Source organism: Marmota marmota, unplaced genomic scaffold (genome assembly GCF_001458135.2).
Source record: "Marmota marmota marmota unplaced genomic scaffold, marMar, whole genome shotgun sequence".
Taxonomy (NCBI): Eukaryota; Metazoa; Chordata; class Mammalia; order Rodentia; family Sciuridae; genus Marmota; species Marmota marmota.
In genome coordinates, this window is record NW_026000241.1 from 6,775,983 (window position 1) to 6,787,631 (window position 11,649).

The 11,649-nt window shown below is 56.3% G+C and overlaps 1 protein-coding gene across 3 annotated transcripts in view; it reads right to left on the bottom strand.

The window, feature by feature from the left end:
- Positions 1-3,213: 3,213 nt before the first annotated feature.
- Positions 3,214-11,649, bottom strand: part of Fkbp8 (FKBP prolyl isomerase 8) — a 20,902-nt gene continuing 12,466 nt past the window's right edge. For 2 of the 3 annotated variants that reach the window (XM_015489271.2, XM_048795280.1), the window contains exons 2-9: positions 10,576-10,883; positions 7,563-7,732; positions 7,386-7,474; positions 6,865-7,085; positions 6,303-6,475; positions 4,697-4,774; positions 4,080-4,211; positions 3,214-3,700 (exon numbers count right to left, since the gene is read on the bottom strand). In XM_015489271.2, the coding sequence (XP_015344757.1) occupies positions 3,614-3,700; positions 4,080-4,211; positions 4,697-4,774; positions 6,303-6,475; positions 6,865-7,085; positions 7,386-7,474; positions 7,563-7,732; positions 10,576-10,858 (1,233 nt within the window). In that variant the 5' untranslated portion in view covers positions 10,859-10,883 and the 3' untranslated portion in view covers positions 3,214-3,613. Of the gene's footprint in view, positions 3,701-4,079; positions 4,212-4,696; positions 4,775-6,302; positions 6,476-6,864; positions 7,086-7,385; positions 7,475-7,562; positions 7,733-10,575; positions 10,886-11,649 lie in introns of those variants that run through there. The other variant, XM_015489270.2, reaches the window with a different exon arrangement.

The following is an 11,649-nucleotide window of genomic DNA, read 5'->3' on the forward strand; positions in this document are numbered from 1 at the left end:
TGAGTCCCGGGGGCTGGGGGGGGGGGATGAAGGAAAATAAGGGACAGTGTAGGAGACAGAACAGAGCGCAGGGTGGGCTGAGGGGACAAGAAGACCCAAGGGGCAGAGCCGAGCCCAGAAGAGATGCCATGTAGTCAGCTGTTATTTCATTTACTTACTTATTTTTGGTAACAGGGATTGCACTCAGGGGTGCTTAACCACTGAGCCACATCCCCACCCTTTTTTATTTTTATTTTGAAACAGTGTTTTGCTAAGTTGCTGAGGCTGGTTTGAACTTGGGATCTTCCTGCCTCAGCCTCACAGATCACTGGGATTACAGGCATGTGACGCTGTGCCAGCTTGTATTTTTTTTTTTTTTTAAGAGAGAGAGAGAGAGAATTTTAATATTTATTTTTTAGTTTTCAGCAGACACAACATCTTTCTTTGTATGTGGTGCTGAGGATCGAACCCGGGCCGCACACATGCCAGGCGAGCGCACTACCGCTTGAGTCACATCCCTAGCCCCAGCTTGTATTTTTTCAATGCAGTATTGTGGATTGAGCCCAGGGGCCACAGGCCTAATCCAGACCCACTCCACCACCCCACTTTCTTTTCTTTCTTTTTTTTGAGACAGGTTCTGGCTAAGTTGCTGAGGCTGTGCTTGAACTTGTAATTCTCCTGCCTCAGCCTCCAGAGTTGCTAGGATTATAGAAGCGTGCCACTGCACCCAGCTGGTCAACTGATTTGGGAGGGTACTGGGGACAAACTAACCAGGTTAGCCGTTGAGCCTCACTCCAGTTTGTTTGTTTTGTCTTTTATTTAGAGACAGGGTCTGGCTGAGCTGCTTAGGTCCTCATCAAGTTGCTGAGGCTGGCTTTGAACCTGTGATCCTCCTGCCTCAGCCTCTAGAGCTGCTGGGATTAGAGGAGAGTGCCACCATGCCCAAATGGTCAGTCACAGTCACAAGCTAGGAGAAACAAAGTCTTCCCCACAGACTTTTCAAGAACAACTGGAGAGGGGCTTGGATTGTAGCTCAGTTAACGGGTATTTGCCTCACATGTGTGAGGCACTGGGTTCAATCCTCAGGACTACAGAAAAAATAGATAAAATGAAGTTATTGTGTCCATCTACACACACACACACACACACCACAAATGGACAGCCCTATAGACATCAACCTCAACCCTAAACTCACACCACAAATATTACTCAGGGATGGGGACGGGGCTCAGCGGCAGAGCGCCAGCCTAGCATGCAGAGCCCTGGATTCCGGCGCCAGCACTGCAAACAAAAACTGAAACATGACGTGAACTCAAAGTAAATCATAGGCCAATCTAAGCCACAAGGGGTTGTGATGTCTTGAATGTCCCCCACAGTGCAATGTTGGGAAGAATCCCCAAGTTCCTACATTGATGCATGGGGCCCTTTGGGGAGTAATTAGGATTAGATGGGGTCATGATGGGGCCCCTGCCTTGGCTTTGTTAGAAAGAGACCAGAGTTGGCATGTCTGCTGCCTCATCATGCAATGTCCAGCGCCAGTTACCAGACAAGGGGCCCTTGCCAGATGCCAGCAGCATGCTTTTGGACTCCCCAGCCTCCAGAACTGAGAGCTAAACCTCCCTGCTTTATAAAGGTTCTTGTCTCAGGTATGCAGTTTTAGCAACAGCAAATGGACTGAGACTGATATTTAGAAAACAAATCTAAGGGCTGGGGTGTGGCTAGAGATAGAACACTTGCCTAGCATGTGCAAGGCCCGCAGTTACACACACACACACACAGACACACACACTCACACACATCCCAAAGGAAAAAAAAACAAATGTGGAAAATCTTGCAAACTTGGGCTCAGCAAACACTGCCTGCACAGGAAGCACAAGAAAAACCAAACTGAAAAACTGAACTTCATTGTAATTTTAAACATCTGCTTTTTGGGAAATATAATTTAAAAGTGAGCCACGAGTGATGAAAGAAGTCACAATCCCTTCTGTGACAAAGGACTTGTCCCCAGAATATACAAAAGTGGTCAAAGAACAGGGAGCCCAGTACTGAGGCTTCTCCAGCACACGGTCAGCACTTGGGAATGACAGCAGTGACGGTCACATAGGACCAGCTGGAAGGTCACCCAACCATCTAGGATCAGCTGCCCAGCCAGTGCCTGAGAGCTGGGCATTGGCCAGGTCAGTGAGAATGAGAAAGGCAGGGCGTTCCGATTGAGGGAACTGCAGCCACGCCTCCAGGGAAGGCCCCTTCCAGGGGACAGAGACACCAAAGGGGACTGACACTGGAAAGGAGGCACAGGCTCAAGCCACCTGTGGCCTTCTGCCCCCAATAGCCATTCCGATGGCAGAAAGAAACGGCCTGGAAATAAGGCACAGATTCAGATCCTGTGGGGACAGGTGTACACGATACCTGTGGAGGTCTACTTTTGGGGACCTCCTCATTCCTGGAGGCAGGATGGAGCAGCAGGAAGAGCCAATGAGCTGTGAGGCCCGATGCTGGCTCTTCCCATGCAGGCTATCATGATGGGCAACTCACAGGAGGCATTTCCAGTCCCAGGTGGTGGGGAGAGTCCAGTGGGATTGGAGGTAGCTCCTGCCCAGGGCCCTGCACAGTCCGGCATTGCTGGCTACTCACCCTCACCAATCTCCCAACACGCTGGCCTGATCCTGCCCCAGGGCCTTTGCACCCATTGTGCTGCCGCATGGTCAGGGTTGTTGGCTAGCTGCACAAGCACACCCCTGTGGCCACTGAGGTCTCAGTGCACAGCACTACCTGGGAGAGGCCTTCCTGGATCCCCAGCCACACCCCTGGACCCCCACTCAGGTGTTCACACCCTTCTCCTGGGTCCCATCTTTTTTTTCGTACTGGGGATGAAATCCAGGGCAAGTACTCTCACAACCCAGCTGCTCATCCAGCTCCTCGGAGGCCAGGAACCTGGTGCCTGTGACACATCACTGAAGCAAGGGGTGATCCTCCAGGCTCGCATCAGGGCCTGCTGGGGTCCCTGACCCTCAATGAGAACAAAGGTTCATGAGGCCGGGTGACAGGTGGAGCTGGGCAGGCGGTTCCCCTGCTACGTCACCCCACTTCTCCAGGCTGTTCTTCCCTCTGTAAAGCAGGTCTTTGGCCCCAAGGGGAGACCCCAACTCTAGCCTGCCCCGCTAGCCCACAGTGCTGCGTGACCCTGGATGAACCCCAGCCCAAGTGGCAATGAAAGAGGCTCCGGAGGCCGCAGCGCGGGTGGAGGCTTTATTTCACTGTGGGGGAGCCTGGACAGAGGGCGGCAGGCAGGGCAGGAAGGGCTGGCGGTCAGGTGGGAACTGGGCGGGGTGGGCTGCCCCAGGCCTACTGAGGAGGGGAAACCGAGGCCGGCCACGGGGGACCAAACCCCACGGGCAGGGGTGGGGAAGCGGAGCTGGGTCTGCAGGGACAAGGCCCTCCCTCTGGGCTGCCCCTCACTGCCTCCTGTGGGGTCTCAGTCCCTCTTGCTCTCTGGGCTTTGCGACCCCCGATCCTTGCTTCCCCGACCCAGAGGAGGGGGCCAGGCCACAGAGGACAGAGGACAGGGAGCCAGGGAGTGAGGAGTGCAGGGTGGGTCCACGGTGTGCAGAGGGGGTGGCAGCCACCTGGTCCATCAGTTCCTGGCAGCGATGACCACAGAGAGCGCCACGCCCCCCAGAGCCACGGCAGTCGCCCCAAACAGCCACTTCCACGGGATGGACTGTGAATAAAGGGGAGAAGGTGACCAAGATGGCGGAGGGCAGCCACGACTGGCTTCCTGGGCCTCTGCTCCCACCTTGCTTCAAACAGGCCTCCTGGCAAATCCCTGCTGGCCACGCCTTTCCTCACTCACTGAAACCCAAACTCTAAGTTCCCTCCCCAGGTCACCACCTTGTCCCCAAAGAGCCCCACCCCCACCCAGGTCCCTCAGCGCCAATCCATTGACTCAGCGCTGGTCTGCGTAGGGCTGGGCCTCTGCGTCCCCAGCTTCCCCGGCACAGCCGGTGACAGAGGACGCCGGCAGGTGCGGGATGAGAAGCGTCCCACTCTCTACCTGCGGGCCCTGGACCTCAGGGTCCTGTGCCCACGGCACTGCTCACCCAGGCGCCCTTGCCGGGACACTTGGCCGGCAGCCGACTGGGGTTGCCCAACATCTTCCGGTAGAGGGCCGTCTCCGTGCTGCGCTGCGCCGCGTGCTTCTTCACCAGCTTGGACAGCTCCGCGTGGATCGTCTGTGGGAGGGGGCCGTGGGCAGGGCGGGCACAGGCCGCGGCGGCCACCCCGTCAAGTTGGCTGCTCTGCCTTGCGGGTCTGCTGGCTGCTGTGGGCCAGGACCACTGGGACCTGGGGCTTCGGTCTGCCCACTCTGTGCTTCACCAAAGGGGGGGCTGCTGTCCCCGTTGCCCAAAGGAATGGGGTAGACGGTGCAGAGCACAAGACAGCCAGGGAGGGGAAGGTCCCAGAGGGAAGGCCAAGGACACAGGCCCTGGCCAGGAAGGTGGTGCCCTCAGCCCCGGGAGGGCTGGCAGCATGAGTCCAGCCTGTCCATGTGGGGTCACGGGGACTTAGCAAGCTGGCCAGGGGCCTTTAGCTGCCCGTCCCCTGCCCACTGGGAACACCAGAGAGCCACACGAAGAAAAACTTACAGCAGACTGCAGGCAAGACTTCCCAGATAGCCCCACAAAGCAAGTCCTTGGGACACCCCTGTCCTACTCACCTTGTTGGACGGTTCCAGCTTCAGGGCTGCCCTCAGGATGGGGATGGCCTCGCTGTACTCGCCTTGCTGAGCCAGCACCTGTGGGGAAAGGGCGCCATCCTGGGGACCACGGCAGGCTTGCTCTCCTTCAAGAGGCCCAGCCCTGCTAAGCTCCTGGCCCCCTGACCAGTCCCCACCATCTCCGGCAGGAGCCCAGGTTCCAGGCCCCTCTGTATGCGCCCATGCCCTTGGCTTCCGAGTGCTACAGCTGGCACAGCACTGTCCCCTCTCCCTGTGTGTCTGGCTCAGCCTGAGCTGGACGCCTGGGTGCCCCCTTCATTGCCTCCTTCCCTCATGGCCTCGAGGAACTTCCCACGAGGGAAGTTCAGGCCACAGTGAATGACTTGAGGCCAGGCATGTGACCCAAGGAGGTCAGTGAGATCCGGCCTGAATAGGGCAGTACCACTGGGAAGCCGGTGGCTAAGGAAAAGAATAAAATTCTGGAGCTTTGGGGAGCTTTTTGGAGCTGGGGTGAAGGTGAGGGGTGAGGGTTAAGGAGCCTGAGGGAAGTCCACGGCACAAAGGCACAGCATCCCCACGTCACTGGGAATGCCTGGATCTCGCCATGCCTGAAGCTAGCTACCCTGGACAGGAGAGTTTCATGAACCAACAATCTCTCCTTTTTGCTTGAACCTGTTCAAGTGGGTTTCTTTCACTTTCAAACAGTAGATGCTACTGACACCCCAAATTAGAAACCAGCTGACAACAGCCAGACATGGTGGCACATGCCTATAATCCCAGCGACTCAGGAGGCTGAGGTAAGAAAATTGCAAGTTCGAGGCCAGCGTCAGCAACTTAGTGAGGCCCTAAGCAATTCAGCAAGACCAAGGCCAGCCTCAGCAAGTGCCCTGGATCCACTGCCTAGAGTGCAGATAGACAGCAAGACACCTCCATGTGCTATCTATCAGAAGGTGACATAGCAAAAATGAAGAGATGACAGGGCAGGGGAGGAGGCAGGTGGGGAGGGCCTCCTGAAGTGGTGACATCAGAGCAAAATCCTGAACAGGAGCTGGTGGTGCAGCTCAGGGTAGAGTGCTTGCCTGGCACATGTGAGGCCCTGGGTTCTGCCCCCAGCACCACGCTCAGCAAAAAGGAAAAGCAAAACCTGAACCAGATCTAAGAGACCCAGGCAGGTCCTGGGGTACAGCGACCTGAGGCACAGGGCACAGCCTGACCAAGGTCCTGGGGCAGGAGGGGCCTAGACGCAAGCAGGGAGGAGGCTGGGTGGACGGAGAGGAGCAGGAGGTGAGAGAGCAGAGGAACTGGAGGAAGGGGACAACCAGATGACTCAGGGCCCCAAGGGCCATGACCAGGACTCGGCTTGTGCTCTGAAGGAGAAGGAGACAGAGTCACAGAGGATGAAACACAAGGGAGAGCGGCCCTGGGACAGAAGCAAGGGGCCGGAGAAGCGGGGATTTAGGTCTAGCCTCAGCCAACCAGTCAGTGGGACCCAGGCTACACCCCTGTACCTCTGTAGGCCTGTTTCCCACCTGCACCCCAGAAAGCTCAGCTGGCTGACGCCTGTCTTTCTCTGTCACGGGGCTGGGGACTCGGCTGGGCGGCCCACCTTGCCCTTGCGGAAGAGCGCCTTGATGTTGTCGGGCTGGTGCTCGAGCACCAGGCTGCAGGAGCGCAGGGCGGCGCGGTAGTGGTCCAGCTTCAGCTGCGAGGCGGCCAGGTTGTTCAGACACTTCACCTTCAACTGCAGGAGCTGCTCCTCCTCCTCAAAAGTCATGTCCACTGTGGAGGACAGTGGTCACTGCACCACCAGCCCCCAGGACCGCACCTCTGAGGCGCGCCGGCTGCCATCCACCAGGGTCGGGGAGCTCGGTCCTCCCGTCTCTATGGGGCCAGGCCACACCTTCCCCAGGCTCCAGTGTCTGATTCTTGGCACCTCACGGAGGGAGTGTTGGAGGGGCACAGGGACTGATGCCACCTGCCATGGCCCATCATTCACCCGCCTTCCGCGACATTCCCACTGGCCTCGGGTACATCAAGGCTGAAGGGGCCCCGTCTGGAGGGTTTAGTGTTCCGAGCCCAGGACCCTGGGGCTGGGGGCTTCTGAGCTGAGCTGGAGGAACACCTCTGTGGGGCGGTGGTGGGGATCTGACCCAGAGCCAGTCGGTCACCTTTGGCGCTGGACGTGATGGCCTTAATGGCAAGGTCGTAGGAGTTGGCGGCCAGCACGAAGTCCGCTCGCTGGTAGTGGGCGTTGCCACACTCCCGCTTCCGGTTGGCCAGGGCCACCCTCTCCTGCCCTGTCAGCATCTCCAGGTCAGGCCCATCCACGGCCGTCTTCAGGGTGACCTCCAGGCACAGGGCCGCGTGCGGGGGGATGTAGGGGCTCCTGCTGGGGAGGTGGGGCAGGCGGGCGCACTCAGACCCGGCGGCACTGGCCCTCGCCCAGGCTCGCTGGGTTGACTCTGGGGCAGGAGGGAAGGGCCTCAAGTTCCAGCTGTGCCCATCGCCACCCCTCCTCGGTGAAATAGGGAAGTCACCTTGCCACCCCTGAGCTGCGTGACTTGGCTAGCAGGTGTTCTTCCCTAAGTCTCAGTCGCCTCTTCTATAAAGCGAGCAGGCAGACAGGGAGGGCCAGGGGACACCCCACCAGCATCCCCCACTTGGCTGGGACCCATGTGGTGGCGCTCACCTGCCCTGGGGGCCGTAGCAGTACTTGGAGTCAGCAGTAACCATGGCCGTCTCACCCACGTCCATGAGGGGGACACTGAGGTCCAGGGCCTGGGGTGGACAGGGCCAGAGGGACTCAGGTACGGCCCAACCTGGCAAGGTGCCCATCCTGCCCCCACCCACCTCCTCCCTCTCCAACCTGGATGACGTCGCAGTCGCCCAAGGTGAACACCAGCTCTGGCTCCTCCTGTACCCGTGTGCCATTCTCCAGCGACATCTGCAGCTGCACGGTGACCACCTGCCCCTTAGCAGGTCGGCTTGAGCCAGGTGGGCCCGGAACCAGTGTCTTCTTTCTCAACAGCCCATTCCCTGCCAGGAAGCAGGGACACGAACCTGTCATTGGGTGGCCCTATGTCCCCAAGCTCCCGCCAAGCTCTGCTGGCTGCAGAGGGTGCGAGCTAAACACATGATGACCACCCTGCCACTGCCAGGCCAGCTGACCCAAGGAGGCTGGACAGTGGGCATGGCAGATCTGTTTTCTGCTGCTGGGGATGGAACCCAGGGCCTTGCTGGGCAAGTGCACTGCCACTGAGGCACTTCCCCAGCTCCAACAGGACAGATTTAGGGGTGAAGATGCTGGTGCTGGGAACTGGCTCAGTGACCAACAGCTGTTCCAGACAGAGAGGTCCAGAAGAGACACTGGAGTAGACCCCTCCTCCGGCTTCATATCCCAGCCCTGGGATGTCTGGGCCTCAGTTTACCCAGCCATGAAATGGGATCAGTCACAGGGCCTCCCAGGGGCACCCAGCAAGCCCTTGCTTGGTTTGTAACCACTGCTGTGCTGCGAGTACGTCTCTACGGAAGTACGACGTGCACCGAGTTTAAATATTAAACAGAGTCAAAGGGCTTGTGAGCAAAAGTAGCTCCTGATGCCGCCAGGATTTCAGAGGAGACCACTGTCCACACTCGCAGCCACTCCGGCTGCTGTCTCTCCCATGCCCCAGGCCATCCCAGGAACCACCAAACAGCCAACGCCAATGCCAGCTGAGCAGGCACAAGGCTCAGCACCCCTGCAAAGGCACTCAGGAGCCTGCCACCCACTGTCACCCCACGGCAGCTGCTGGGATGACTGCTTCCAGCACCCACGTTAGACGGCAGACAACAGAGTAGAGAGAGGGCAGGTGACCTGAGCTGGGTCTTCCTCAGAGCTCCCCCAGGTTTCCTCCAAACAGAGCCCCAGGGCAGCGAGGGCAAAGACTGCTGTGCAAGAGGGCAGCCATGGTCTGTGGCCAGGCGCTCAGTTCCCACGCTGGCCTACACCCTGCCACTTTCTGATGCTCTAGAATACTTTGCAAGTCTGAGTGGATTCTAATCTAAAGATTAGAGACACTGATGAAGCCACCCTTATTCTGAAATATTCTAGAAAATTCTAAATGTCTGTGCTACACCCCTACTTGTACACACCTAGCATTCAGTCTGAGACCCAGTGATCTGACAAACCCCTGGGTCATAAGGTTTGTGGGCTCTGATGACGGACAGGCTGGAAGTCACAGTCACGGCCAGGCCCTGCCTCTTCTCCTAGGGTGGACTCCGGGCAAACCACATCCCCTCAAGGGCTGATTCTCTGTCTGGAAAATGAAAACCCCAAATCTTTTTTTTTTTTCTTCTTTTTTTTTTTTTTCCGGTTTTCTGAGATGCTGGGAGTGAAACCCAGGGCTTCCCACATGCTAGGCAAGTGCTCTCCCAAGGTGCTACACAGTCCCTGCCTGGAGGCCCCAACTCTGACCTCAGAAAGAGGCTGCACAAATACAGTGTCACATTAGTGCTCCAAGGGGGAGCTCGCAGCTCTCACACTTAACACCCTTGGGAAACAACTTGCCCAACTCTACTACACCTAGGGAGGCTGGGTGACCTTAGGCAAGTGTCTTGGCCTCATGGAGCCCATTCTCCATTAACGGGGATGGAATCGGAAAGGGCTGCTGGAAGGATCCAGTGACATGCCAGCCAGGACTCAGGAACACCAGCCAGAACACCAGGACCTGGTGTTGGGGAGGGAGTAAATTCTTTCCCCCTGTACTGGGGATTGAACCCAGAGTGCTTTACCACTCACCCACACCCGTAGCCCACTGGTATTATCAACAGTGGTGATGATGGATCATTTATCATAAGAGCAATAATCATTTAGTATGTCGGATATCAGGATTAGTGGCAACTTATTTTCTACAGAATATTAACATTTGTCTTGTTTTCAGAATTCTGAAATAGCACAAGGAAGAGGAGGAAATGTGAGTGTCTTTCTTTGCAGGACTTCTTTGAACATTTAGAATGATAATGAGGCCCCCTCCCCCAGGCCCCAAGCTCAGGAGGGGCTGGGCAGGAGCTCAGTGGTAGAGCACTTGCACATTCAAGGCCTTGGGTTCCATCCCCAGAACTGCAGCAAAAAATAAAAATAAAAAAATCCTCCCCCAAATATAACAATAATTGCTAATGGTACTTTACAGATATAAAGCATTTAAGAACAGTAAGGAAGTCAGACAGGGTGGGACATTCCAAAGCCAGCCTTAGGCAACAGCCTTAGGCTCTTTTATTTTGTTTTGTCTCAAAACAAAATAAAAGGGCTATGGGTGCAATTCAGTGGTACAGAGCTTGCCTAGCAGGTGTGAGGCCCTGGGTTCAATCCCCAGCACCAGGGGGAGAAAAAGAATAGTAATGAGTACTGTAAACCAGCCAGAGGGATGAACAGGACATTCTTCAGATCTATTTGACCTCAGGGTGCATTTTTCAGGGATTGGCACGTGTCAGACAATTGCCCAGAAAAGATGCAGTAGGGGTTGGGAGCCGCTGGCAATCAGCACACTAGCTGTGTGGCTCTGGGCAGGTGACTCAGCCTCTCTGGGCCGCTGCTAACAGTTCTGGGAAAAAGAGACACAGCACATGGTGTGTGTGTGTGTGTGTGTGTGTGTGTGTGTGTGAGAGAGAGAGAGAGAGAGAGAGAGACAGACAGACAGACAGAGAATGAATGGAGTTCATGAACATGAAGCATCTCAAGCAGTTGTCACTGGCTGACAATCACCATAGTTACCAGGTTACTTTCAACCCTCACAGCAGAGATGAGAAACAAGGCTCAGGGGATGAGAAGGCCTGGTCCAAGGTCACTCTGCACCCTGAGCTGTCTGGGCTGTGGCTCAACCCAAACCACCCCTGCTCCTTACCCAGGATGTCCAGCCACTCTTCTGGAGCCGGGGCTGGGGCAGGCTCTGGCTCCATGGCGGCCAGGAACTCTCGGGCCAGGGCCCCAGGCTGCTCAGCCTCCTCCAGAGTGGACTGTCCCATGTCCTCCAGAGGTGGCAGCTCACTCAGGTCATCATCATCCTCTTCCTCCTCTTCCTCCTCACCCTCTGCATCCTCAACCCCATCCAGCACCTCAAAGTCTTCAAGTGGTGGGACAGAAGGCGGTGGGGCAGTGGGCTCTGAGGGCTCCGCACAGGATGCCATACTGCTGGGGGGACGGGAACTGGCCCTGAGAAGGGTTACAGATGGGAGTAAGAATCCCACCTAGCCTCTCAAATTATCCACACCACCCATTCCCTGCAAGCTGATCACCTGCTGTGTGACTCAGGGATTGTGGCCCTCAGTTTCCTCATCTATATAGTGGGTATAACAACAAACCCAGGCTTGTTGAAAAAAATTAACAACCCACACATCAAGCCCTGAGCATCAGTGTTAACTATTATTAGAACGAATTATTATTTAATCTTTATAAACACCTCAGGAAGTAGGGAACTCCACCCCCAACTGCAGAAAAGGAAATTGAGGCCCAGTGGGGCATAGCCATTTGCCCGAAGTCCCAGAGCAAGCCAAGTGCAGGGGCAGAATTGAAACATGGGGTTCCAATCCCTGGGGCTTTATCTGATTAAATGCCAATAAAGAGTCACTGGGTTTTTTTCATTTGTTTGTTTTTTTGGTTGGGAACAGCCCCTGAGGCCTTGGGGAAGCCATTTTTATAGCCTCTGAGCCACTTGTGAAGTTGAATCATTACCAGGGCTTTCTACTCCCAATTGTCCCATCTCCCAAAGAGATCCCCCTCCCCACAACCACCAGCACCAGCCCAAATCACCTAGAACCCCCATGCTCCCACACCCTGAAGCTAATGACCCCAGCCTCAATCTCCCCCTACCCGCCCTCCCGCCAAGGGAGACCTTTCTCTAGCCATCCAGCCTCCTACCCAACCTCTCAAAGCAGCCTTCGGAGTAGGAGAGACACCCCCCCACCCCCCTGTCTCTTAT